The sequence below is a fragment of the Bos indicus x Bos taurus genome, chromosome 5 (assembly GCF_003369695.1).
Source record: "Bos indicus x Bos taurus breed Angus x Brahman F1 hybrid chromosome 5, Bos_hybrid_MaternalHap_v2.0, whole genome shotgun sequence".
Classification (NCBI taxonomy): Eukaryota; Metazoa; Chordata; class Mammalia; order Artiodactyla; family Bovidae; genus Bos; species Bos indicus x Bos taurus.
Window position 1 is genome coordinate 63,547,895 of NC_040080.1, and position 27,214 is coordinate 63,575,108.

Here is a 27,214-nt window from a genome sequence, read left to right on the forward strand (position 1 = left end):
TTTAATTTCATGGCTGTACTCACCATCTGCAGTGATTTTGGAGCCCCCCAAAATAAAGTCTGACACTGTTTCCACTGTTTCCCCATCTATTTCCCATGAAGTGATGGGACCGGATGCCATGATCTTTGTTTTCTGAATGTTGAGCTTTAAGTCAACTTTTTCACTCTCCCCTTTGACTTTCATCAAGAGGCTTTTGAGTTCCTCTTCACTTTCTGCCATAAGGGTGGTGTCATCTGCATATCTGAGGATATTGATATTTCTCCCAGCAATCTTGATTCCAGCTTGTGTTTCTTCCAGTCCAGCGTTTCTCATGATGTACTCTGCATATAAGTTAAATAAGCAGGGTGACAATATACAGCCTTGACGAACTCCTTTTCCTATTTGGAACCAGTCTGTTGTTCCATGTCCAGTTCTACCTGTTGCTTCCTGACCTGCATACAGATTTCTCAAGAGGCAGGTCAGGTGGTCTGGTATTCCCATCTCTTTCAGAATTTTCCACAGTTTATTGTGATCCACACAGTCAAAGGCCTTAGTGTAGTCAATAAAGCAGAAATAGATGTTTTTCTGGAACTCTCTTGCTTTTTCCATGATCCAGTGGATGTTGGCAATTTGATCTCTGGTTCCACTGCCTTTTCTAAATCCAGCCTGAATATCTGGAAGTTCTCAATTCATGTACTGTTGAAGCTTGGAGAATTTTGAGCATTACTTTACTAGCATGTGAGATGAGTGCAACTGTGCTGTAGTTTGAGCATTCTTTGGCATTGCCTTTCTTTGGGATTGGACTGAAAACTGACCTTTTCCAGTCCTGTGGCCACTGCTGAGTTTTCCAAATTTGCTGGCATAGTGAGTTCAGCACTTCCACAGTATCATCTTTTAGGATTTGAAATAGCTCAACTGGAATTCCATCACCTCCACTAGCTTTGTTCATAGAGATGCTTCCTAAGATGCACTTGACTTCTCATTCCAGGATGTCTGGCTCTAAGTGAGTGATCACACCATCATAGTTATCTGGGTTATTAGGATTTTTTTGTATAGTTCTTCTGTGTATTATTGCCACCTCTTCTTAATATCTTCTGCTTCTGTTAGGTCCATACCATTTGTGTCCTTTATTGTGCCCATCTTTGCATGAAGTGTTCCCTTCGTGTCTCTAATTTTCTTGAAGAGACTTCTAATCTTTCCTGTTCTATTGTTTTCCTCTATTTCTTTGCATTGATCACTGAGGAAGACTTTCTTGTCTGTCCTTGCTACTTTAGAACTCTGCATTCAGATGGGTATATCTTTCCTTTTCTCCTTTGCCTTTGCTTCTTTTCTTTTCTCAGATATTTGTGAGGCTTCCTCAGACAACCCCTTTGCCTTTTTGCATTTCTTTTCCTTGGGGATGGTTTTGATCACCACCTCCTAAACAATGTCAGGAACCTGTTCTTTTTATTAGGAGGCAGCTATTCCAGTTTCTCTACTATCCTGCTACTCCTTTTGTTTTTTGTTTACTTTCTTCTTGTTTAGACAGTGACAGCAGCCCTCAAGATATTTGACTGGCTGATCTGAGCCCACAGGTGAAGTTGGATCCAGCCCTGCCTGAGGGGACTTGGCAGCCATGGAGGACAGTGTCTATGAGCACCCAGACCAAAGTCCTAAGGAGCAGATGGAGCTGGAGAATGTCTCATTGTTGACGCAGAAGCTGCTGCTGGAGATCCACCACCTGTGGTAGGAGCTCAATGAAGCCATGAGCGAGGGTGCCTGGAGGCCACTGAGGGCAGTGAGTCCTTGCAATAGGATCAGAACATGGCAATAGTTAGAAAGAACTTCAACAAGGACCCCAAGAAGGGGGATTAAGTTCTTGGTGGAGAACAAACTTCTCCAGTACACACCCCCAAGGGGTCAATTTCTGTTTCCTGTTCAAGGGCAAGGGCCTGAACAAGACAGTCACGGGGACTACTTAGGGGAGAGGGAAGACCTGAACCTACCAATGCTCCATACCTTCATGGATCTGCATGACTGGTGAGGCCCTCAGGCAATTTCTATGGAGCTTACTGTGTCCCCAGAGAGGGCTAGAGGATTGATCAGATGATGGAAGCCTTTGCCTGTGGATACTGCAGATGCCACCCTGGGATTATCCAGTCCACAGATGCCTGCTATGTACTGTCCTTCACCAGAGATAATACTGAACACCAGCCTTTACAGTCCCAACATCTGGAACAAGCCAGGCCTGGAGCACTTTGTGGCTATGAACCAGCACAAGTAGGGTGGGACCTGCCTAAGGAGCTGATCTGGAACTTCTAGGACCACACCCAAAATGAGCCCTTCAAGAGCCTGAGGATGATCAGGAATGATAATCTGAAATTCTTCAACCAGTGCCCTGACGCTGACTCCTTAAACTGGGGTGGGGGAAGTGGGCCAGGTGAAAATGTGGAAGCAGCACTGGTTAATCCTCAGAGACAATTGCCTCTACTATTTTGAGTATATGATGAATAAGGAGTCCAGAGGAGTCATGCCCCTGAAGAATCTGAGCATCAGAAAGATAGGTGACAGCCAGAAATGTAACTACTTTGAGCTTTATATTCGCAATAACAAGAAGCAGTTCATCAAAGCCTGTGAAACAGAGGCAGATGGTTGGATGGCTGAGGGAAGCCACGTGGTGTGCTTGATCTTGGCCCTGTGCAGGAATGGACCAGTGGATCCAGTCCATCCAGGCAGCTGTGAACATGGGCCCCTTCCAGAGTTGTTGGCGGCAAGGAAGAAGTGGATTTCTTTTTTTTTTTTTTTTTTTAGAAGTGGATTTCTGTTAACAAAAACCATTAAGAGCCCTGCCCCTTTGTACCCACTCCATTATTTAGTACAGAACTGCCTAACCCAGTGGCTGACTGGGCCCTGCAACTGTGGATCCTGGTGCCCTATTTAGAAAACTGTTCATCCTAGCACCTTGCTCTGATTTGTAATCAACATGCAGTTAGTAATCATTAATTATTTAAACATCAAACAATAAACAAAAAAGTAGGAGAGTTCCTACTTGGTGGGGTGGTTATTCTAAATAACACATTAGCAAAGAGAATCCATCAGTGTGCAAAAGAATAATACTCTACAACTAACTCAAGATTATTTTTGGAATGCAGGAGTGGTTTAATATTAAGGAAACCAATTACTATAATTTATTATGATTGTATTAGGATTATTATTAATGAAAGCTGAAAAACTTTTCACAAGTCAGTGTTTATGCATAACAATATAAATAATAAATCTAAGTAAATAAAAATTCAAGGAAACAATTTAAACAAAAGCTATGTTATATCCAAACAAATTGCAAATATTATCTTAAATGGTAAAACACTACAGCAATGTTTAAATCATAAACTAGTTGGGATGCCCCATTACCATTTATTGTGTAATTTTAATCAAAATTACAGAAGAATGTGGTTTAAAGAGTCATTCAATCCTGTATGTTATGAAAAAATAACCAGCCCCAACAGCCTTACTCCCCATTTCCACTCAAAGACATATCTTATAAAGGTGTAGAAACATATAGAAATCAATATCTTTTCTCTGTTTTAGCAATAGGCACCTGGGAAACCACCATAGACTGCTGATGAGGAAGGAGCTATGCCATAAAAGTGCTAGGACTACTGCTCTGGCCAACATAAAGTAACAGGGATCTAATCTAATCATACTAGACTATATATGAAACGATTGTTTTCAAGACATTGAACATCAGGTAACAAAGGCTAGTGATTACTTAAAAATGACAGACCAATGAAGTGAACCCTAAGATTGTCTCCGTTTAATGCCTAGAGAGAAGTTCCAGGTCATGGCACAAGGAGGAAGAATCTAGGAGGAGCCTGGCCATTACCTTGAGTAAAGGAGGTGAATGAGTAAATTGATGCTTTTGAGAACTGATGCTTTTGAACTATGGTGTTGGAAAAGACTCTTGAGAGTCCCTTGGACTGCAAGGAGATCAAACCAGTCCATCCTAAAGGAAACCGGTCCTGGATATTCATTGGAAGGACTGATGCTGAAGCTGAAGCTCCAATACTTTGCCCACCTGATGCAAAGAACTGACTTATTGGAAAAGACCCTCATGTTGGGAAAGATTGAAGGCATGAGCAGAAGGGGACGACAGAGGATGAGATGGTTGGATGGCATCACCGCCTTGATGGACATGAGTTTGAGCAAGCTCTGGGAGATAGTGATGGACAGGGAAGCCTGGAGTGCTGCAGTATAGGGGGTCACAAAGAGTAGGACACACTGAGTGACTGAATTGAACTGAAAGGAGATGGAGGCCAAGGTATCATGGGATAAAGTATCAGAAAAGAGAGAGATACACACTGAGAGATTTCTAGAAATCTTTAAGGGTTCCCTCTTAGGTCTTTTCCTTAGTATTGTTTAGTGCATATACGTGAGGAAAGAACCTTTAGAGTGGGGAAAGAACCACCTGAAACAAAGAGAGCAATCTTTGAATGTAAGATAAGATCAGGAATAATGCTTATTCCTACTAGTTGAAAACCTCATAAATGATTGAGTAAGTGTACTTAGAAGAGTTTGGCTCAGTACTGGGAAAAAATTAGCCCTAGACCAAACTCTGCCCTGGCCTCATCTAACAAAGTTAAAAGTAAGACCTGAAAGAATCAAACTGTTTGCAAGTAATTTAACTGCACCTCAGAAAAAAATCTCAAGAATGTTTATAGAAATACAAAAATATCCAGAATCCAACAAAGTAATATTCATGTCAGAGTACTCAATCAAAAATTAACCTAAGGGCCTCCTTGGCGGCTCAGTAGTAAAGAATCTGCCTGCCAATGCAAGAGACAATTTCAAACCCTGGTTGGGGAAGATTCCACATGCCGCAGAGCAACTAAGCCCAAGCGCCACAACTACTGAGATTATGAGCTGCAACCTCTGAGCCTGTGTGTGGCAACTATTGAAATCCTTGTGCCTAGAGCCTGTTCTCCTCAAAAGAGAAGCCACTGCAATGAGAAGCTCATACACAACAAAGAGTTCCACTCACCACAACTGTAATATTACAAATTATGCTGCCAACAAGGGGTTAAATTCCAAAATACACAAACAGCTCATACAACTCAGTATCAAAAAAACAACCCAGTCAAAACAATGGGCAGAAAACTAAACAGACATTCCCCAAAGAAGACATACAGATGGTCCACAGGCACATGGAAAGATGCTCAGTATTGCTAATTGTCACCTCACAATAGAGAAAGCCCATGTGCAGTAATGAAGACCCAGCACAGCCATAAATAACAAAAGTATTATTTTAAAAAAATGACTGCCAATGTAGGGGACATGGGTTCATCCCTAGTCTGGGAAGATCCCACAGGCCACATGTGCTAAGCCTGTGTGCTACAGCTACTGAGCCCATGCACTCTAGAGCCTGTGCTCTGCAGCGAGAGAAGCTCATGCACCACAGCAAAGAGTAGCTCCCACTTGCTCCAACTAGAGAAAGCCCACATGTAGCAATGAAGATCAGCACAGCCAAAAATAATAAAATTTTTAGAAGAATGATTGTTTAAAAAAAATACACGCACCCTAGTGTTCATAGCAGCACTGTTTACAGTAGCCAAGACATGGAAGCAACCTACATCAACAGGAAACTGTGACAAGGTTAGGATGACAAGGCTTTTCTTTAAAAAAAATAACCCAAGATAAAATTTACTTTTTTAATCATTTTTTAAAATGTACAGTTCAGTGGGATTATGCTCTTGTCATTTTGCAACATTACCACCATCCATCTCCAGAACTTTTTCATATTCCCCACCTGAACTTCTGTACCCATTAAACACGAATTCTCCCTTCGTTTCTCCCCCAACCTCTGGCAACCACCGTTTTGTTTTCTGTTTTTGTGAGTTTGACTAATCTAGGTATTTCATATAAGTGAAATCATATGCATTAATATTTGTCTTTTTTGACTGGCTTATTTCACTTAGCTTAATGTCGAGGTTTACTCTTATAGCATGTATCAGACTTTCTTCCTTTTAAGGCAGAATAATATTCCATTATACGTATATGCTACATTTTGCTTTTTCCTTCATCTCCAAGGGACATTTAGGTTGTTTCTTCATTTTGACTATTGTGAATAATGCTGCATGGGTGTATTATTACCCTTGCATTGACTGGAGTATATACCCAGAGTGGACCTGCTAGATCACATAGTAATTCTATTTTTGATTTTTTGAGAATTGCCATACCATTTTCTGTAGCAGTTGAAGTACTATATAGTACCATGAACAGATTACAGGTGTTTCCATTCTTCACATCCTCACCAACACTTGTCATCTATTTTATTTTTTGATGGTAGCCATTCTAATGCTTGTGAGGTGGTATCTCACTGCAGTTTTGATTTGCATTTCCCTAATGATTTGTGATGTTGAGCATCTTTTCATGTGCTTATTGGCTATTTGAATAACCTCTTTGGAGAAATGTCTATTCAAGTCCTTTGCCCACTAAGTTGTAGTTATTTGTACATTGTAGATATTAACCTATTATAACCGCAAAATTGTCATTTGCAGGTACTTTTCCCCAACTTCTGAGTTGTCTTTTTACCCTGTTGATTTATGTCCTTTGATAGAAATTTTAAATTTTTGTGAAATCTAATTTATCTAATTCCTTCTTTTGTTGCTTGTGCTTTTGTTGTCTAATAAATCATTGCCAAATCCAAGACCATGAAGATTTCCCCATTTTAAAATCTGAGAGTTCTATCATTTTAGGTCTTACATTTAGGTCTTTGATCCATTTGTAGTTATTGTTTATTTTTTATATATATTTTTGGCCACACCATGAGGCTTGTGGGATCTTAGTTCCCTGACCAGGGGACCGAACCTAGGCTCAGAGCAGTGAGAGTGCTGACTCTTAACCACGAGACTGCCAGGGAATTCCTTGTAGTTAATTTTTGTATATGGGGTAAAATAAGGGTCCAGCTTCATTCTTTTGCATGTGGATATCTAGTTTTCCTGACACAATTTGTTGCAAAGACCAAGTTGCTTTTTTAAAATTACTTTTTGGCTGCATTGCGTGGCTTGCAGGATGTTAGTTCCCCAACCAGGAATTGAGCCCATGCCCTCGGCAGTGAGGATGTAGTGTCCTAACTACTGGACCACCTGGGAATTCCTGTTTTTTTTAAACATGACTGAATGAATAGCTGTGTCATTCATTAACTGTATTAGCAGGAAATACATAAGGGAAAATTTTGACAGGCTAGATAATGTTAAGAAAGCTAATTTGAAGAAAGACAAATGCAGCCATGCATGAAGTGTCCGTCCACTGGACTTAGCAACTAGGTGCCCTGGATGAGTTGGAGAAGGAAATGGCAACCCACTCCAGTGTTCTTGCCTGGAGAATCCCAGGGACGGGGGAGCCTGGTGGGCTTCCGTCTATGTGGTTGCACAGAATTGGACACGACTGAAGCGACTTAGCAGCAGCAGCAGCAGCCCTGGATGAGAAACAGTTCCTGGAGAAGTAGAGATAAAAGGAAGACAACAGGGGACTGGGAAGGGAATGAATACATCTATCATCATAGATAAATCTTGGAAAGTAAGTTGAAAAGCAATTTACATGAAGATATGTAATATACAATACAATTTTATTTAAAGTTTTAAATTTGCAGAACACTAACTTTTTTGGCATATTATAAATGTATGTTAAGAATAGGAACTCATGTATAGGAATTTAAAAAATCAATTTTGGGGATTTCCCTATCGGCCCAGTGGTTAAGAGTGTATCTCCCAATGCAGGGGGTCATGAGTTTGATCCCAGATTGGGGAACAAAGAGCCCAAATGCTGCACAGCATGGCCTAAAAAAGCAAAATAAAAGAATCAATTTTTAAGTGAATGGGGCTTCCCTTGTGGCTCAGTGGTGAAGAATTGGCCTGCCAGTGCAGGAGACACAGGTTCAATCCTTGATCAGGGAAGATCCCACTAAGCCCCTGAGCCACAACTACTGAGCCCATATACCCTAGAGCCAGTGCTCTGCATCATGAGAAGCCACTGCAATGGCTTCTGCCTGCGAACCGCAGCTAGAGTAGCTCCTGCTCTGGCAACTAGAGAAAAGCCCGTGTAGAAGTGAAGACCCAGCGCAGTCAAAAATAAAGAAAAAAATTTAAGTGAATGGCTGTAATGTGAATCCTAGCTAAGTAAATAAACTGGCCCATTAGGAAGCTTTTCATTTTTCATTAAAAAAAAAATGTTTATTTTTACCTTTGATTGCATTGGGTCTTCGTTGCTGCGTTCAGGCTTTCTCTAGTTGTAGTGCCTGGGCTTCTCATTGCAGTGGCCTCTTGCTGCAGAGCACAGGCTCTAGGCATGTAGTCTTCAGTTGCTATAGCATGTGGGCTCAGTAGCTGTGGCACATGGGGTGCGTGGAACCCTCCAGGACCAGGGATTGAACCTGTGTCCCCTGCATTGGCAGGAGGACTCTCATCCACTGTGCCACCAGGAAGGTCCTCATTTTTTATTTTTATTATATGTATTTTTGATTGTGCTGGGTCTTTGTTGCTGAGCACAGACTTTCTCTAGCTTCAGTGAGTAGGGGCTACTTTTTTTTGCAATGGTGTGGGCTTCTCATTGCAGTGGCTTCTCTTATTGCTGTGTGTGGGCTCAGTAGTTGCAGCACATGGACTTAGTTGCTCCATGGCATGTGGAATCTTCCTGGACCAGGGATCAAACCCCTGTCCCCTGCACTGGCAGGCAGGTTCTTATCCACTGTAACACCAGGAAAATACTTTTACTTTTTATTTTAAATCAGAAGGGTGATTTAGTAAATAACCTGTGCCAATTTCAAATCCTTATCAAATGCTTCTAACCATCCTAAATATGTTTTGGGAGTATTAGGTCTACTGTTACAGATGGAAGCAGATATTACTTGAGATTTCACTGATATGTGGCCTATTGAGTATTTGAACATAAGTATTTAATCAGTTTGAGAATAGGAAGGAACAATTCCTCTTTAAAAGGTTTATCGAAACTATACATCCCCTAATTTGAGAACTAAAAATTTAATCATTCGGTAGCAGAGGAGGTTAGTTGTACATTTTAAGGGTAGTAGATAAAAAATGATTGAAGGAATTATAGGCATTCCTAATTTTATTTGCTTTGCAGACACCGTGTTTTTTACAAGTTGAAGGTTTGTGGCAACCCTGCGTCGAGTGTCTATGAGTGCCATTTTGCCAACAGCACTTGCTCCCTTCATGTCTATCTCACATTTTGGTAACTCTCACAATATTTCAAACTTTAAAATTACTATGTTTTTTATGGTGATCTGTGATCTTTGATGTTACCACTGTAATTGTTTTAGGACATCATTAACCATGCCTGTATAAGATGGTGAACTCGACCACTGACCAGCCATCTCTCTCTCTTCTCTCCCCTCAAGCTTCTCTATTTCCTGAGACACAAGGATACTGAAATTAGGACTAATTAATAACCAAACAATGGCCTCTAAGTGTTCAAGTGAAAGGAAGAGACTCACATCTCTCATTTTAAAACAAGAGCTAGAAATGATTAAACTTAGTGAGGAAGCCATGTCAAAAGCAGAGATAGGCTGAAACTAGGTCTAAATTACACCAAACAATTGACCAAGTTGTGAATGCAACAAAAAATTTCTTGAAGTAAATTAAAAGTGCTACTTCAGCAACACACAAGGGAAAGCGAAACAGTCTTATTGCTGATAAAGAGAATTTCTAGTGGTTTGTATAGAAGATCAAGCCAGTCACAACATTCCCTTAAACAGAAGCCTAATCCGGAACAAGGCCCCAGCTGTCTTAGATTTGATGACAGTAGAGAGGTGAGGAAGCTGCAGAAGGAAAATCTGGTAAAAGCTGCAGAAGGAAAAGCTGGTAAAGTTGGTTCATGAGATACAAGAAGTAAGCCATGACATAAAACTGCAAGATCAAACAAGTGTTGTGTAGAAGCTGCAGCAAGTTATCCGGAAAATCTAGCTTATATAATTAATAAAAATGGCTACACTACACAACAGATTTCAGTAAAGAGACTATTCAGGACTTTCATAGGTAGAAAGGTCAATACCTGGCTGAAAAGCTTCAGTGGACAAGCTGACTTTCTCATTAGGGGATAGTGCAGCTGGTGACTCTAAATTGAAGCCAGTGCTCATTTATCAACCATTCTGAAAATCGTAGGGCTTTTAAAAATGCTAAGTCTATGCTGCCTTTGCTCTGTAATTGGGACAATACAGTCTGGGTAATAATAGCATATCTGCTTACAACAGGGTTTACTGAATATTTTAAGCCCACTGTTGAGACTTAACTGTTAGAAATAAGGATTCCTTTCAAAATATTATGGCTCATCAACAATGCACCTGGTCATCCAAGAGCCCTGAAAGATGTACAGTGAAATTAATGTTGTTTTTGAACATATCCCTGATGCAGTTCAGCAATCAAGAAGTAATTTCAAGTCCTATGACTTAAGAAAGAAATATATTTCGTAAGGCTGCCATGATGATTTCTCTGATAAATCTAGGCAAAGTAAATTGAAAACCTTCTGGATAAGATGCACCATTCTAGAAGCCATGAACATTAGTGATTCAAGGGATCAAAACATCAGTATTAAGAGTTTGGAAGAAGTTCATTCTAGCACTCCCGAATAACTTAGGGGGTTCAAGATTTCAGTGGAGGAAGTAACTGCTGATGTGGAAATAGGAAGAGAACTAGAAATTAGAAGTGGAACCTTAAGATATAACTGAATTAAAAAAAAAAGATATAACTGAATTGCTGCAATCTCATGATAAAACTTGAATGGATGAGTTGATTTTTATGGATGAACAAAGTAGTTTCTTGAAATGGAATCTACTCTTGGTGAAGATGCTGTGAAGATTATTGGTATGATGACAAAGAATTTAGAATATTACATAAACTTAGTTGATATGGCAGTAGCAGGGTTTGTTAAGAGTGACTTCAATTTTGACAGAAGTTCTTCTGTGGGTAAAAACACTATCAAACAGCATTGCAGGGACTTCCCTGGTGGTCCAGTGGCTGGGACTCCATGCTCCCAATGCAGGTGGCCAAGGTTTGATCCCTGGTTGGGTAACTAGATCCTATATGCCACAACTGAGTTTGCTGGCAGCAACAAAGATTCAAGATCCCAAGTTGCTGGCACAACCAAATAAATAGTAAAATAAATGTTAAAAACAAAACAAAACAAAACAACAACTTAAAAACACCAGCATTGCAGAAATTGTTCTTGAAAGGAAAAGTCAATCGATATGGCAAACTTCACTATTGTCTTAAATTCCTTGGTGGTCTAGTGGTTGGGATACCAAGCTCTCACTGCTAAGACCCAGGGTTCTACCCCTGGTCCAGAATTAAGATCCTACACACTGACTTTGAACCAAATGGCATGGCCATTAAAAAAAAAAAAAAAGTTACTCTCAATCTTCAGAAACTCCCACCTGATCAGTCGGTAGCCATCAAGACTTCCACCAGTTAAAAAAAAAAAAAACCTGGTAAGTCCTACATAACTTTTATATGCACTAGAAAAAAAAAATCATGACTTACTGTATTGTGTGGTAGTATGGAACTGAACCCACAATATCTTTGAGGTATGCCAGAGATCAGCCTTTTTGCCTTACTACCCCTTCTTCTTTTCTGGGTTTCGCTGGTAGTTCAGTTCAGTCAGTTCAGTCGAGCAGTCGTGTCTGACTCTGCGACTCCATAAACTACAGTACACCAAGTCTCCCTGTCCATCACCAAGTCCTGGAGTCCACCCCAACGCATGTCCATTGAGTCAGGGATGCCATCCAACCATCTCATCCTCCGTTGTCCCCTTCTCCTCCTGCCGTCAATCTTTCCCAGCATCAGGGTCTTTTCCAGTGAGTCAGCTCTTTGCATCAGGTGGCCAAAGTATTGGGAGTTTCAGCTTCAACATCAGTCCTTCCAATGAACTCCCAGGACTGATCTCCTTTAGGACAGACTGGTTGGATGTCCTTGCAGTCCAAGGGACTCTCAAGTCTTCTCCAACACCACAGTTCAAAAGCATCAATTCTTCAGCACTCAGCTTTCTTTATAGTCCAACTCTCACATCCATACATGACCACTGGAAAAACCATAGCCTTGACTAGACAGACCTTTGCTGGCAAAGTAATGTCTCTGCTTTTGAATATGCTATCTAGGTTGGTCATAGCTTCCCTTCCAAGAAGTAAGCATCTTTTAATTTCATGGCTGCAGTCACCATCTGCAGTGATTTTGGAGCCCAGAAAAATAAAGTCAGCCACTGTTTCCAGTTTCCCCATCTATTTGCCATGAAGTGATGGGACGAGATGCCATGATCTTGGTTTTCTGAATGCTGGGCTTTAAGCCAACTTTTTCACTCTCCTCTTTCACTTTCATCAAGAGGCTCTTTAGTTCTTCACTTTCTGCCAAAAAGGTGGTGTCATCTGCATATTTGAGGTTATTGATATTTCTCTTGGCAATCTTGATTCCAGCTTGTGCTTCTTCCAGCCCAGCGTTTCTCATGATGTACTCTGCATATGTTAAGTAAGTAGGGTGACAATATACAGCCTTGACATACTCCTTTCCCTATTTGGAACCAGTCTGTTGTTCCAGGCCCAGTTATAACTGTTGCTTCCTGACCTGCATACAGATTTCTCAGGAGGCAGGTCAGGTGGTCTGGTATTCCCATCTCTAAGAATTTTCCACAGTTTATTGTGATCCACACAGTCAAAGGTGTTGGCATAGTCAATATAGCAGAAATAGATGTTTTTCTGGAACTCTCTTGCTTTTTCAATGAACCAGCGAATGTTGGAAATTTGATCTCTGGTTCCTCTGCCTTTTCTAAAATCAGCTTCATGACCCAGATAATCACAATGGTGTGATCACTCACCAGTGATCATATTCCAGATATCCTGGTATGTGAAGTAAAGTGGGCCTTAGGAAGCATCACTATGAACAAAGCTAGTGGAGGTGATCGAATTCCAGTTGAGCTATTTCAAATCCTGAAAGATAATGCTGTGAAAGTACTCAATATGTCAGCAAATTTGGAAAACTCAGCAATGGCCACAGGACTGGAAAAGGTCAGTTTTCATTCCAATCCCAAAGAAAGGCAATGCCAAAGAATGCTCAAACTACTGCACAATTGCACTCATCTCACATGCTAGTAAAGTAATGCTTCCCTGGTAACTCAGTGGTAAAAAAAAATCCATCTGCAAAGCAACAGACATGGGTTTGATCCCTGGGTTGGCAAGATTCCCTTGAGTAGGAAATGGCAACCTGTTCTGGTATTCTTGCCTGGGAAATCCTATGAACTGAGGAATCTGGTGGGTGAAGTCCACAGGGTCACAAAAGTCAGACACGACTTGCAACTAAACAACAAATGCCTGTAATACATGATATAAAGGGTAGCAATAGTTTGAAATGGGAATACACTACAGTTATCAGTGGCAGTAATAGCCTTGAATAAGATACTTCTCTAAAAATATAACCAAGAACTGGCAGTTTGTTCTCTGTAGAGAGGGAAGGGTGAGGAAATGGGAGTTAATATCCCTAATTTCTTCCTGAAATAATTATTACCTGACTCAGACTTGGCAGAATTCAGCCTCTTGAGACTTCTGTTCATTTAATGATTGTTTTACTCCAGAGAAATAGAAGCAGATCATTATTCTCAGCCAGAAAGTCAATCTGTGCTTCTCTAGGATAGCCTACCACAGTCTTTGGGGAAGTCATTTAACCTCTTTTGGTCCTTAATCCCAACTCCTAAAATAATGCCTACTTTCTCAAAGGAACTGAGACTAGTAAACGGATTTAAACTTTAGTTCCCAAAACATACCACAGCATCTAATTTTTTAAAAAATGTAGCCTTCCTATTTTCAAATTTTAGCCCTCTGCTCTCCCCCAAACCACTTCCTAATAACTAAAGAGCTTCTAGATGAAAGTGAGAGAGCCGAGTGCAAAAGCTGGCTTAAAACTCAACATTCAAAAAACTAAGATCATGGCATCCGGTCCCATTATTTCATGGCAAAAAGATGGGGAAACACTGGAAACACATGACTTTTTCTTAGGCTACAAAATCATTGCAGATGGTGACGGCAGCCAGGAAATGGAAAAGATGCTTGCTGTTTGAAAGAAAAGCTATGACAAACCTAGACAGCATATTAAAAAGCAAAGACATTACTTTGCCGACAAAGGTCTATCTCGTCAAAGCTATGGCTTTCCCAGTAGTCAGTCATGTATGGACGTTCAGAGTTGGACCATAAAGAAAGCTGAGTGTCGAAAAATTGATGCTTTTGAACTGTGGTATTGGAAAAGGCTCTTGAGTTTCTTGGACTGCAAGATCAAATCAGTCAATCCTAAAGGAAATCAGTCTTGAATATTCATTAAAAAGACTGATTTGATGCTGAAGCTTCAACACTTTGGCCACCTGATAGGAAGAACTGATTCATTAGAAAACACCCTGATGCTTAAAAAGATTGAAGGCAGAAGTGGATGACAGAGGACGTGATGGATGAATGGCATCAATTCAATAGACATGAGTTTGAGCAAGCTCTGGGAGTTGGGTGGACAGGGAAGCTTGGCATGTTGCAGTCCATGGGGTCACAGAGTTTTAAACAACTGAGCAACTCAGAACCTTCACTGTTCTTATGACTTCTAGTTATCTGTATTGTGTTTTTATCACGACTGGCTAAACTCCAGTTTGCCTGGAGCAGTTCTGATTTCATTTATTATTGTAGCACAATTAATGGCTACCCTAATCAGAATTTATAGATTAATATATCTGTATGTCTAAGAGCACAGCATGTGTACTGTCTATAGTCAAAAATCTCTCCTTCATGAGGCACCTTCCTTTAAAAAAATATTTAACCTGGGCCCCATGCACTGGGAGTGAGGAGTCTTAGTCACTGGACTACTAGGGAAGTCCTAGTATCTTCACTTTTTTACAAAGTACTATCTGAATACATATTGGGCCTCACCTGGCCTCTGTGGCAAGCATTTCACATCTGTTACGTCCAACCCTGTACCAAGTTATTACATGACAAGAGGCCAGATGAGTCCCAATATGTTTTCAGAAAGATCATAGGTCAGAGGAGAGGATAATTATTAAAAGGGAAACCTGCGGCATTAAACCTCTTTAACTGAAGCTGAGGTCTTAACAGTTACAAATAAATGTGTTTTTATTTCTAGAGCTTTTGTCCCCACAACCCCGAAGAGATCAAGCACCCACTGAGTTCATCCAACAAGAAGCCATAACTTTATTAATGATAGAAACAGTACAAATTTCAAACCCAGCTGCAGTTACTCTTTTGAAACACCAAAAAAAGGTCCTCTTTTCAGATGGTTACATTGTTAATTCCTGTAAGAGAAAAGAGATCATCAGAAGTGGTTACAGGCAAATTCAGAGAATACAGGTCACTAAAATCCAAGAAAACTCAGAACAGGTTCTGGAAAGAGGCTTCTTAATTGGCTGATATTAAGCACAAAAACTAGTCACCCGCAATTGGTCAGGGCAGCGGGAGTCAAAGAATAAGCTTGGATACTTACCATAATAGCATTTACAATATCATTACTGTTGTTCTTCAGGGCTCTGACTGCCTTTGCTCTCGACACATTTGCTTGTGACATGACCAATTCTATGTCCTTAACTTCCACACCTGTTTCGTCAACCTAAGATAAGGAAAAAATACTTAATAAACTAAAGGCAAGAACAACTTCAAGAGTTGTCAGGCATCTCCTGAATCTACAGACAGTACTTAACATTAAGTCAAAAGCTACTTAACTCATGGAGTTCAAGAGCCTAAAACCATGTAGAACACACTCATCAATACAAACATGGTATTATCTTGAAAGGATTTAAGGCACAAAAGGTTTCCTTATATACCTCTTCCTCTTCACTCTCCTCTTGTACAGTTGGAGTCTGTGTGTTTTCTTGGATGTTTGAGACAGCTTCACCTTGAACTTTGAATTTCTCAGCAGCTGCTAACTGTGCTTGCTGAGATAAATCCTCAATCTATAGGACAGAAAGTACAGATTCAAATGAGTAGATCAATTGCAGTAAATCAACAAAATGGTATCTTTCCCAAACTCTCACTCTGAATTTAACTTAAATCTAAATCACATTAACTTACCACCTAGCTTTAAATGGCTTGATCTCACTCAGATTATACTGATATCTCCCTGTAGACAAAGAAATAGCTTATGTCTAAAGCAGTGGTCCTCCACTGGAGGGTGATTTTGTCCCCCAGGGGACATCTGTCAAAAGCCTGGAGATTTTGTTGGTTATCACAACTGCAAGTGATACTGCTTAATGGATAGCCCTTCTACAACAAAGAATTATTTGATCCAAAATGTCAACAGCATTGAGGTTGAGAAATCCTGGTCTACAGTAATTCTCAAGAAAACTTTCCTTACCTTGGCTTCCCCAAAAACAATGTAGGTATCTGAAGCTGGGCTCTTGTACACATCTGGTTTTGTGATGACAAAAAGGATATTCTTAGATTTCCGGATAGTGACTCTAGTAACCCCTGTAACCTGTCGAAGACCCAGTTTGGACATAGCCTAAAGAATAAAAAAGAACAGTTGTCAACTTCTTTAGAAGCAGCTTCAGGAAATAAACTCAACAAAACTACATTCTAAGCAAAGACTTTCTGTGGGCAAAGAAAAGTTTATACAGGAATATATCATTGATTCCCAGGCTTCCTGCCACTACCCTGAGTTCCACTACAGACTCCCCCTTTCCAAAGTTGCTTCATCAGAACCTTTAACTCTTGTTTATAACTTCAATTCTTACCTTCCGTGCCTTCTTTTCACTCCGGCTCTGTTTTGCTTTACTGACTGGTTCTTCATCGATTTCAGCTGCTGCTGCCAGCTAAGAAAATCAAATAGCTATGAGTAAACTGGAATGTAAAACCTGGATACCAAAATCCCCATGTGGTTTTCCCTTTACAAAAGTTCACAGCTCCAAACGCATAAGCCAGCTTTCTCTGATTAACACTGGTTCACCAATGTTTCTCTGACCCAAGTACTTACATTGGTAAGTTAAGATAATACCCACCTGAGCTTGTTGTGTGGTTGCCTGTGTAGAATCCTGTTCCTCAAGCTCTGGGACTGATTCATCACTATCAGATTCTGTTCCAGACCCTAAAATAACAAATAACTTTTACATTTTATAGCAAAGATTACAAGAGGCACCTCACCATGGCTTGCCCAGACCAAAAGTCACTGGTTTATACAGTATGATAGCCTGTAACTTAGTCAAAAACTAGTGTGTACACATCCATTAAAGACCCAGCCCCAGAAACACTAGACACAGCTGAGCATTTTATATAACTGTTACTTTTTCTTCAAGTTCTTCACTTCTCGGCACAGGCAAATACCAATGATTTATGCAATGCCAAATTCTACCCAATAGCCCATCCATCTTAGAAAGGTTCTGGTAGGCAAGGTGCCTCCAGGTATACTTCAGTGAAGACCGTTAAGATGACATTGTGGAGGCGGTCTTGAGGGGAGGGACACTTTCCCCTCATCCTTTAAACTGGGTTGGGGGAGGCCAGAAGCAGTTGTGTACACATTTAGCTTTATTTTCAAACTGCTAACCCTAGCAATTTGATCTAATCAACACGACCCAAATAGTCTCAAAATGCTGATCTATAGTTCTAATAGTCACTTCTAGATAATTGTCCTATGACCTCATCCATTTCTTCCAAATGTAACTCATATATTTAAATTTCCCTCAATTCAAAGGCCAAGCATCAATGGACTACTGAGGGTAAAAGCATACACCTCCACCATTCTCAGGCTAGGAAAAATAATAGGTCTTGGAGGAAGAGTCCCTGGGCACTGGTTATTACTAAGTTTAAGATATGAAGAAATTCAAGCAGTTCTACATTTCCCAATATTTTAGCAAATCCCAGGCCCAGGGACAAGGTTAGTGATGTGGTAGAGATTAGAGCAAATTAAAGGTCTAGAAGGTCTTGGTTTTCAGTGTCAGATCAGGTAGGTAAGGAAGATGATGGACCCAGAGTTAGTCTGGACCACATTACACAAGATAATAAACACATAATGGACTATCTGAGGCGAAAACCAAGATTCTGTCTCACATGCCTAGAGTTTCTGCATTTAAACTTATTCTATGCCCAAACACAAACAGGTATACTGGAAAAAGCGGCGCATCCTATGGTTAGTATTGGTGGGTAGCCCGGGAGGGTTGTGGGCAACACACCATGCACACGGCAAACCAAGGCAAATACCCTTATTGTTCTTCAGAACAGGCTGCTTGGCAGAGGGGGTTGGGGCAGGGATCCCAGCAGGTTTGGGAGTGGGCATGTTGACGAGGACCGGCTGGAAAGGCACTCCCCCCGAGATTGGTTCCGGGGGAATCAGAGGCGGCAGCTCATCCTCATCAGCAGGGGCTGAGGGCTTACAGGGTGATTCCAGCACCAGCCCAGGTGAGGACGGCAGAAATTGCTGTTTAGGAAGCAGAGGGGGAACTGGGGAGGAAGCAAGAGGCAGAGAGACTGACGGGGTAGGTGCTGGAGAGACAGACACTAATCCAGCTTTAGGAAGGCTCTTCTCTGGGGCAGCTGTTGCTGAAGGGGTAGATGTCTCTGACTCAGAAGGAGGAGGCAAGGGGCCCTCTGGGGAATGGAAAGAATCTTTGCCCTTTAAGGGAGAGACAGGGAGGGCTTTTGGAGAAGAACCTTTCTGAGTAGAGACTGTCAATAGAGGAGCTGGAGCCACTGCAGGAAGGGGTCCTTTAGTACCATTCTGAGATGAGGGATCTGGGCACACAGGTGGTGAAATAGAACTATTCTTGGCTGGTGGACCTTTCTGAGTGGGAGTTGTGATGACTGGTGCACTTTCTGGAGCTGAACCATCAAGCACTGCTTTGAAAGCTGTGGGGCCTTTCTTTATTGGGGGCCCTTTAGATGCCTGAGGGGCAGTGGACCCCAAGGGACATGTGACTGAAACTGGGGAAGTAGGGGCCTCTTTGGGAGAGAGAGGAATCACAGTTGGGGGAGCGGGAGCCTCTTTGGAGGATGAGGTTGCTGGGGCCCCTTTGGGGACTGGGGCCTTTTTTGGAGAGGGAGGAATTACAGCTGAGGGAGTGGGCACCCCTTTGGGGACTGGGGTTCCTGTTGCTTTTTTGGTGGAAGGAGTCACGGCTGGGGAAGTAGGGACTTCTTTGGTGTTTGGAGTTGCTGAGGCTCTTTTGGCAGCCAGAGTCCCTCTGGAGGAGGGAGGAGCCACAGCTAAAGGAGTGGGAGTTTCTTTGAGTGATGCTGCTGCTGAGGCCTCTTTGGGGGAAACAGGAGCCACAGATGGGGGAGCAGGGTCTCCTGTGAGAGGTGGGGTTGCCAGACCCCTTTTGGGGGGAGAAGTCACAGCAGAGGGAGTGGGGGTTCCTTTGGGTGATGGAGTTGCTGGGCCCTTTTTTGGAGATGGAGGAGTTACACCTGGGGGAGTGAAATCCCCCTTTGGAGGTGGGCTAGCCGGGGCTTTTTTGGGAGATGGAGCAGTCACAGGTGGAGGAGTGGAGTCTCCCTTTGGAGGTGGGTTAGCTGGGGCTTTTTTGGGAGATGGAGTTGCTGGGCTCCCTTTGGGGGAGGGAGCAGTCACAGGTGGAGGAGTGGAGTCTCCCTTTGGAGGTGGGCTAGCCAGGGCTTTTTTGGGAGATGGAGCAGTCACAGGTGGAGGAGTGGAATCTCCCTTTGGAGGTGGGCTAGCTGGGGCTTTTTTGGGAGATGGAGTTGCTGGGCTCCCTTTGGGGGAGGGAGCAGTCACAGGTGGAGGAGTGGAGTCTCCCTTTGGAGGTGGGCTAGCTGGGGCTTTTTTGGGAGATAGAGTTGCTGGGCTCCCTTTGGGGGAGGGAGCAGTCACAGGTGGAGGAGTGGAGTCTCCCTTTGGAGGTGGGCTAGCTGGGGCTTTTTTGGGAGATGGAGTTGCTGAGCTCCCTTTGGGGGAGGGAGCAGTCACAGGTGGAGGAGTGGAGTCTCCCTTTGGAGGCGGGCTAGCCGGAGCTCTTTTGGGAGATGGAGTTGCTGGGCTCCCTTTGGGGGAAGGAGGAGTCACAGGTGGGGGAGTGGAGTCTCCCTTTGGAGGTGGGCTAGCCGGAGCTCTTTTGGGAGATGGAGTTGCTGGGCTCTCTTTGGGGGAGGGAGCAGTCACAGGTGGAGGAGTGGAGTCTCCCTTTGGAGGTGGGCTAGCTGGGGCTTTTTTGGGAGATGGAGTTGCTGAGCCCCTTTTGGGGGAGGGAGGAGACACAGGTGGGGGAGTGGAGTCTCCCTTGGGAGATGGGGTAGCTGAGGCTCTTTTGGGGGCCTGAGGCCCTTTGAGGGAGGGAGGAGTCAGAGCTGAGGGAGAAGAAGTCTCTTTGGGAGGTGGGATTGCTGGGCTCTCTTTGGGGGAAGAATGAGTCACAGCTACGGGAGTGGAGTCCTCCTTTGAAGGTGGGTTAACTGGGGTTCTTTTGGAAGAGGGAAGAGCCATAGCTGGGAAAGTGGGAGCCTCTTTGGGAGGTGGGGTGGCTGGGGTTTGCTTTTGGGAAGGAGTTGCTGGGGCTCCTTTTGGGGAGGAAGGGGTCACAGCAGGAAGGGGAGTCTCTTTAGGTAATGTGGTTGCTGAGCTCCCTTTGGGGGAAGGAGGAGTCATAGCTAGGGGAGTGGGAGCCTCTTTGGGGGAAGGAGTTGCTGGGGCTCTTTTGGGGGTGGAAGGGGTCACAGCTAGAGGAGTAAGGGTCTCTTTAGGGGATGGGGATGCTGGCCCCTCCTTGGGGGAAGGAGCCATAGGCGGGGGAACAGGAGCCTCTCTGGAGGATGGGGGAGTAGGGGAATGCTTCTCAGCTAGTGATCCTTTAGAGACATGAAAAGGAAGATCCGCCTCTGGAAAAGAAGCTTCAACTGGAGAAATAGTGAACGAAAGATTTCCAACAGGAGTATCAGGGATAGCAGGTACACTTTTAGAAGCAGAAGGGGCAAGAGTTAAGGGAGCAGTAGCTGAACCCTTCTTGGTTGGAATTCTTTTAGGCTGAGGAGACACAGTAGTCCCTAAAGGAGATGGGGAGTCAGCTAGGTACATTCCTTTGGAAGATGCAGTAATAGAAGCACCAGAGTCCTCAGTTGGGTACCCTTCAGGAGCAGAAGCCATAGGTGCCAATGGTGAGGTTTGAGAAATGCCATGAACTTTCTTTTCACCCTGAGGAGCACCAGTTGGAGGCAGAGGGGTAGAAGACTCAGACTTGGGAATTTCAGGGACCTGTGCCATAGGAGCTAGAGAAGCAGAAGCATTCTGGGAAGATAAAGTCACTACTGGAGCCATAGGGCAACTTTCAGAGGTTGGAGGCATCAAAGGTGAAGTATTAAGAGTGGAAGGACTGGCTGCAGTTGAAGGAGTGGAAGGACCTTTGGCAGTTGTAGAAGCCACTCCATCAATGGCAGCACTTTCCAAAGGAAATGCAGCTACAGTTGGGGTAGTGAAAGAACTTTTGAGAAGCAGATTAGTTGGGTCTGGGCTTGTGTAAGAACCTGTCTTGATTACAGAGATTGGGGAGTTAACACTCAAAGAAGAGGGAGTAGTACTGGCTGGCTTCACTACAGGGAGAGGCTCTGGGTAGCTTTTTGTTGCTAGGGTGGCTTCAGGAGAAAGAGCTATCTCTGGAGAAGATGATGTACTTTGGGGAGAGGGGGCATCTTTAGGTGCTGCCAGGGCTGCTGTACTAGGAAAATCTTTGAGAATGAGAGAGGCTGTAGGAGATAATGGACAAGAGGCAACTATATTTGAGGAGGCTAGGTCAGTGACAGCAGAGATGCCTTTGTCAGCAGACATAGCCAGAGAGGAAGTTGGAGTCCCCCCTGGAAAAGCAGTCACAGCAGTAGGAACCACCTCATTTCTGGAAGGAAGGGGAGGAATTACAGATCTCTGAGAAGTGTAAGAGGCATCTGCAGAAGAATGATCTACAAAAATAGTATCTTCTATGGGATCTGACAGAATATTAGAACTTGAAGTTTGGACAGGAGAACTCTGATGTAAAGGTGTAAGATGAGAGTCCAGAGAAGTGAGGAGAACTGGAGGGGACTCAGCAGCCACAGCAAAAGACTGAGTTGAAAGAGATGAAGCAGTGGGTGGGCTAGGCGGTCCCTTTAGGCTGAGGCTTACAGGGTTTTGTGGAGCAGTCAGAGCTGAGGAAACAGAGACACCTTTGACTTGAGGGGAAGGGATGGCTGGGGGAGTGGCGGGTGTTATCTGAGAACATGAGGCTAGTTCAGACTGAATAGAGGCCAAAGGAGTTACAAGATGGGAAGGGATAGCACTGACTATACTTGGAGGGTTGGGGGTACCCTTTGGATTAGGAATTACTTGAGAGGGAACTTGACTAGGAGAGGGCTTTGGTTCTGAGAGAGCAACTGGAGCTGACGGAGATGTCACTGACCCCGACTCAATTATGGCAACTGATGGAGGTGAACTAAGAGCATTAGGGGGATAGTCAGAGCTCTTCTGAACTGAGTGGGGAGCCAAGGCCACCAGAGCCAAGGGAGCTGAAGAGGAATGAGCACCTTTCAGAGTTGGAGTTATCATGGGAGAGGCCAGAGCTAAGGCAGCTGGGGAGATGGGAGGCCCTATTAGGTTTGGTAAGAAAATGGGGGTGTCAGTGGGAGGGGCAGCTCCCAAAGGCAGGGCTGTCCCATGGGGTGACTGGAGAAAAGGAGCTTCAAAAGAGGTTGAGGCAATGGTAGAGGGAGAAAGGAATGGGGAAGGCTGGTCAGGGGTTGCCAGAGGGCATTGTTGGGAGGCCAGGGAACAAGGAGGGGTAGGTGTAGGTTTAGGCTGCCCTAAAGCAGCAGTGACACTCAAGGATGAAGACACAGGAGGCACAGCTGGAAAAGAAAAGCAAAAAAAAAAAAAAAAAAAAAGGCGGGGAGTGAAGGAGGAAAGGGAAGGAAAAAAACAAGTGAGTTATACAGCCCAACTTAGTACAACAGGCCTCACACAAGAAACACTGGAATTTTAAATCTGAGAATGAAAGTCACCACGCAGGATTAGACAAAGGTGACAAGCAACAGCAATCTTCCCTAAACATACTTCAGTGGTCAAGTAGAATACATCATTCTTCTCCTTTCCCAAATCTACTAAAATAAGTAAACCCCTTTAGGGTGAAGAACAGTCTAAGACCAGCCTATTAGTCTCCAAATGGGGAGCACAGGCCCAGGAATAAGTTGGCAACAGTAGGCTTCCTACCCTTTCCCAGTTGTGCCCTTCTCTTCCCTCCTCAAAGGAACCCTAAGACTTTCTCACAGACCATGGAATCACCAATAGCAAGTTCTACTCTATCCACCCAAGGGGCATGAACTGAAACAAATGTTGAAAACTGGAACAAGGAAGCTAATGAGTGGCAATAATGATGGAGAATCAGAGCTGAATGAGAAACACAGGTCTCTTAATGCTCAGGCTTCAGAATACTCAATATTAAATACTAAGTCACTGAGCTTCCCTATACTTCATTTTACTCACCCAAATCAAACAAACAAAAAACCAACCACAAAAGCATGGCCTCTACAGTCTCTAAGCAGTGTTAGCTCTTCAGACATCAATCTGGATGAATTAGACCACGAGTAACAGAGCTTAGTCACAAGGGTAGGAACTGTATTATGAAACTGTAATCCAACTGGTCAAACCAGACTGTGGTTCTATTTTGAAAGTAGGGAATTCAAGTGGAGAGAATACACTGGGTCCTCACCCCTTAATCTGGACGAGTATGCCATTGTGCCAAAACAGGCACTACTTAGCATCACACTGAAGCTATGCAAAAGATTCTAAATGACTGCTCAACACCTAGAAGGGAGTATTAGTATTATTTTTTTAAAAAGCGTAGAGCATCCAAATTCACAGATCACTCAATCAAGAGTATCCCACTACAAAGGTAGGCTCAAACCAGTCTTTCCTGGAAACTTGGTAGCTCAAAGTCTTTATGACTACAGTGCAAACGCTCTCAAACATATTAATCAGAATTTGAAACTTAGAATGTTTTCTTCTCACTGAACCTCAAAACTCCAGTATAAGGCCCAAATTACTCGCTTTAGACACCATAACGTATTTCCTGAGTCAGTTTCTATACTAACTCTAATAATTATTTATAGTTATGTATTAAAAAAACAAAAACAAAAAAACCCCGAGTATTCACCACAGGCACTTAATCTAACCTACAGTGCAATCTCAAAATACTCAGGTATAAGTTTAACAGCTGTGAGGACTGCTTCAGAAGCAAACAGCATTAATTTTGAAGCCTGATTCAGATTATTCAAAATTCATCTGAATTTCAGTCCCCACACTTGTAAAATCAAGTTGAGACTCTCTAAAGTTTTGTCTAACTCTGAAACTACAGAATCTTCAGAAACCAGTCCTTTATTTTGTAACCTTCCTTAAGTCCCAGTAGTTCAAGGATTTCATATAGCTCATTCCCCAACTCAGAGGCCCCCTCCTTTTTCTTTTCAAGCAGCTGTATTAATCCGTTCAGCTGCTAAATCAGACAGGTGGGGAGGGAGAACCTTAATGCTTTCAACTATTTTAATTCCAGGAGATAGAAACTGCCCTTAAGTGACAGGTGGAGTTAAAAAAAAAAAGAATTACCATGGGGGCGGGGAGAGGTGAGAATGGAGGTCATAGCCTGAAGATTCCCTTCATTTACTTCTGCACAACTGAACAGCAAGAAGACTACCATAAAAGTTTTTTCACTACCCCCCTCAGGTTTTGTAGCGATGTATTTTAAACAGAATTCAAACCTTGCATTTACACTACGTTCTACACTCATTATTTCAAAGCTAAAGAGCAGTCAAAAGAAGGCTCTAATTCAATCCTGGGTTCCAGATAAGCTGTTGATGAAGGCATTGTTCCAGGACACTAGAAACATCTCAGCACCAATCCACAAAACAAGTTAACCAATCTAGGAGGGCCCCAGGGCCCAGGAGAACACATGTACCAACCAGCACACATCTCATCCAGGCATGTGATGACAGCACAATGCCAAGCACTGCCATCTAAAACCTTGATGCAATTTGCTGGCTGGAACTTCACAAAAGCTCAGGTCTCCTTGGCCTGCCAGTGTGTCACCTATTTCCAATAGGTAAGTTACTATTATGGACTCTCCTCCCTGGTACAGCTACAGCCCCATCTTTAATGAGAACCAATACTAAAAAACAGAAGTATAGTCTATTTGTCATTTAACCCACCATATGTTTTTAGGGGCAATTTTACAATCTTAATTAAGGGCAAGGGGTCCAGGGGGAACCTACCTGTCTCAGCCTGGGGCTGTGGCAACTCCTGCTCTGTAGCAGGGACGGTGTCTGTGGCTTCACCGGGCATTTCTGAAGGGAATAAAAAGGAGGCCTGAATTGACTCGGATCCATTCTGCTGCCCAATCCAGAGTCACGCTTAAAACTGCTGAGGGCTGTTAAATACCGTAAGGGTGTGTGGGACAACCCTCCCCAAAGTAGCTGGAATAGGTGAAAAACACGACGTAACCCTCACATTTTTGATCAAGAGAATCACCTTTTTATCGCTCCTCTTCACTCCGCGGAGAGCGGATTTCCCAGTGCCCAGGGATTCGTTTTATTCCACACTCCAAATCCCACACAGAAGCAATTATCACTGCGTTCTCAACCCGAGGGAGAGGATCCCGGTCTGGCTCCTGAGCACGGGATGGGAGACTTCAGACGCTACCTTGAAACGCCGCGCCCCCTCTCCCCCACGCGCTTTCTGGGCGAGGACCTCCAGGACCCTCGTTTGCTGATTTCCGGGACCCAGAAGGGGAAAGAGAGTGTCTTAAGTCCCAACATTGGCTTGTCACAATAAGGGTGTGTGTGTGTATACGCGCGCGGGCGGGGAGGTGGTTGTTCCAAAGCTGTGACCCCTTAACATCCTCTGGGGTCTGGTGAAGCCGGTTCCAACAGCAGACGCAGCCCACTTCCATCCCCAACGGCTCCCATCTCCCTAGCCCTGGACTCTCTGGCCTTTCTGCCCTATTCTTGCCAGGACACCAAGAGCAGACCCCATTTTGTCCGGAGGCCCAAGGCCACACTGCCCAGGGTTGAATAGGAACCCCGTGACCCCATAAAACCTCTAATTCTCCTTAGCTCTTACTCTGCGCGGCGCCTCAGGCCGCAAGAAAGGCGGATGGCTACGGATAAAAAGTAGCGGCGAAGACAAGCACTTACTGTGCGGGGAACGCGGAACCAAGATGGCGGCAGAAAGAGAGCGAGCGAGCGAGCGAGAGCGTGACCCACGCCTGTTGCAGAACGAAGCCTGGCGGAGGGGGCGGGACCAGGATCTAATTCCGGGTCAGGAGCTGCTTACAGTCACTTCCTTTATCCAGTAAGTCATCCGGCTGTTTCCAGTTGTGGGTGGTGACGAGGTCTAAATAAGGGTATGAAATTAGAACAGGACTCGCTGGCCTGGCAGAACTCTCTATCCTGAGTTATGCAGTCCTTAGAAAGCCGACCCCTTCGCGTCCCTCATGTTGAGGCAGCAGCCTCTTCTCTCGGGTCAGCAAAGTAGCCACAACAGTATTACTTTCTGACTTCCTTTTATCAATTAATTCAGTAGAACGACGTATTAAATAATGACGAATACACGGAGATTGTAGTCACACCAATGAAAGGTAGCTGTGACCTAGGCTGTCAATTATTTTGGAATACATAATTTAAATGAGATTATCGTAAAGGTGTAAATTTCTATACTCAGTATATTTCTTTTTGCCTATTTTGGACACTGTATCCTGAAACTCATCCGTTCTAGAGGATCCCACTTCTTATACAGTAGTTTTTGAAAAGCAGAATGTAAACGTTTTGTTAATGAAAAGGTCAGGGGTCCTGATTCCCATATCCTCTCTCCAAAAGGACTCAACAAATACAATATTAACACTGAGTTCAGTCGTTCAGTCGTGTCTGACTCTTTGCGACCCCATGAACAGCAGCACTCCAGGCCTCCCTGTCCATCACCCACTGGTGGAGTCTACCCAAACCCATGTCCATTGAGTCAGTGATGCCATCCAACCATCTCATCCTCTGTCGTCCTCTTCTCCTCCTGCCCTCAATCTTTCCCAGCATCAGGGTCTTGTCCAGTGAGTCAGCTTTTTGCATCAGGTGGCCAAAGTATTGGAGTTTCAGCTTCAACATCAGTCCTTTCAATGAACACCCAGGTCTGATCTTTAGGATGGACTGGTTGGATCTCCTTGCAGTCCAAGGGACTCTCAGAGTCTTCTCCCAACACCACACTTTAAATACACT

At 43.5% G+C, this 27,214-nt stretch overlaps 1 protein-coding gene and 1 pseudogene across 11 annotated transcripts; one reads left to right on the forward strand and one right to left on the reverse strand.

Annotated features, from left to right (window-relative positions):
• Positions 1–1,337: 1,337 nt before the first annotated feature.
• LOC113893524 lies at positions 1,338–2,916 on the forward strand (annotated as a pseudogene).
• A 12,253-nt stretch (positions 2,917–15,169) lies between these two features.
• Positions 15,170–26,252, reverse strand: NACA (nascent polypeptide associated complex subunit alpha). 11 transcript variants are annotated; one of them, XM_027542266.1, is made up of 10 exons: positions 26,144–26,252; positions 25,223–25,294; positions 20,127–22,810; positions 18,188–19,577; positions 16,993–17,078; positions 16,729–16,806; positions 16,350–16,496; positions 15,820–15,948; positions 15,483–15,605; positions 15,170–15,294 (listed from the first exon to the last, which is right to left on the reverse strand). In XM_027542266.1, exons 2-10 carry the CDS (start codon positions 25,290–25,292, stop codon positions 15,280–15,282), a joined length of 4,722 nt encoding a protein of 1,573 aa, XP_027398067.1. In that variant the 5' UTR covers positions 25,293–25,294; positions 26,144–26,252; the 3' UTR covers positions 15,170–15,279. The 11 variants fall into 11 exon arrangements, with proteins under 11 accessions (XP_027398067.1, XP_027398066.1, XP_027398065.1 ...); XM_027542265.1 differs by having other exon boundaries at positions 19,839–22,810; XM_027542264.1 differs by having other exon boundaries at positions 18,188–19,573; positions 19,643–22,810.
• Between the last annotated feature and the right edge of the window lie 962 nt (positions 26,253–27,214).

Excerpts from the sequence above, each read along its gene's own strand:
- NACA (XM_027542260.1), bottom strand. The coding sequence starts at position 25,292 with ATGCCCGGTGAAGCCACAGACACCGTCCCTGCTACAGAGCAGGAGTTG. Across the intron at positions 22,811-25,222 it reads ACAGCCCCAGGCTGAGACAG|CTGTGCCTCCTGTGTCTTCA; the intron begins GTAGGTTCCCCC and ends TTTCTTTTCCAG. Across the intron at positions 16,497-16,728 it reads GTGAAAAGAAGGCACGGAAG|GCTATGTCCAAACTGGGTCT; the intron begins GTAAGAATTGAA and ends TTTATTCTTTAG.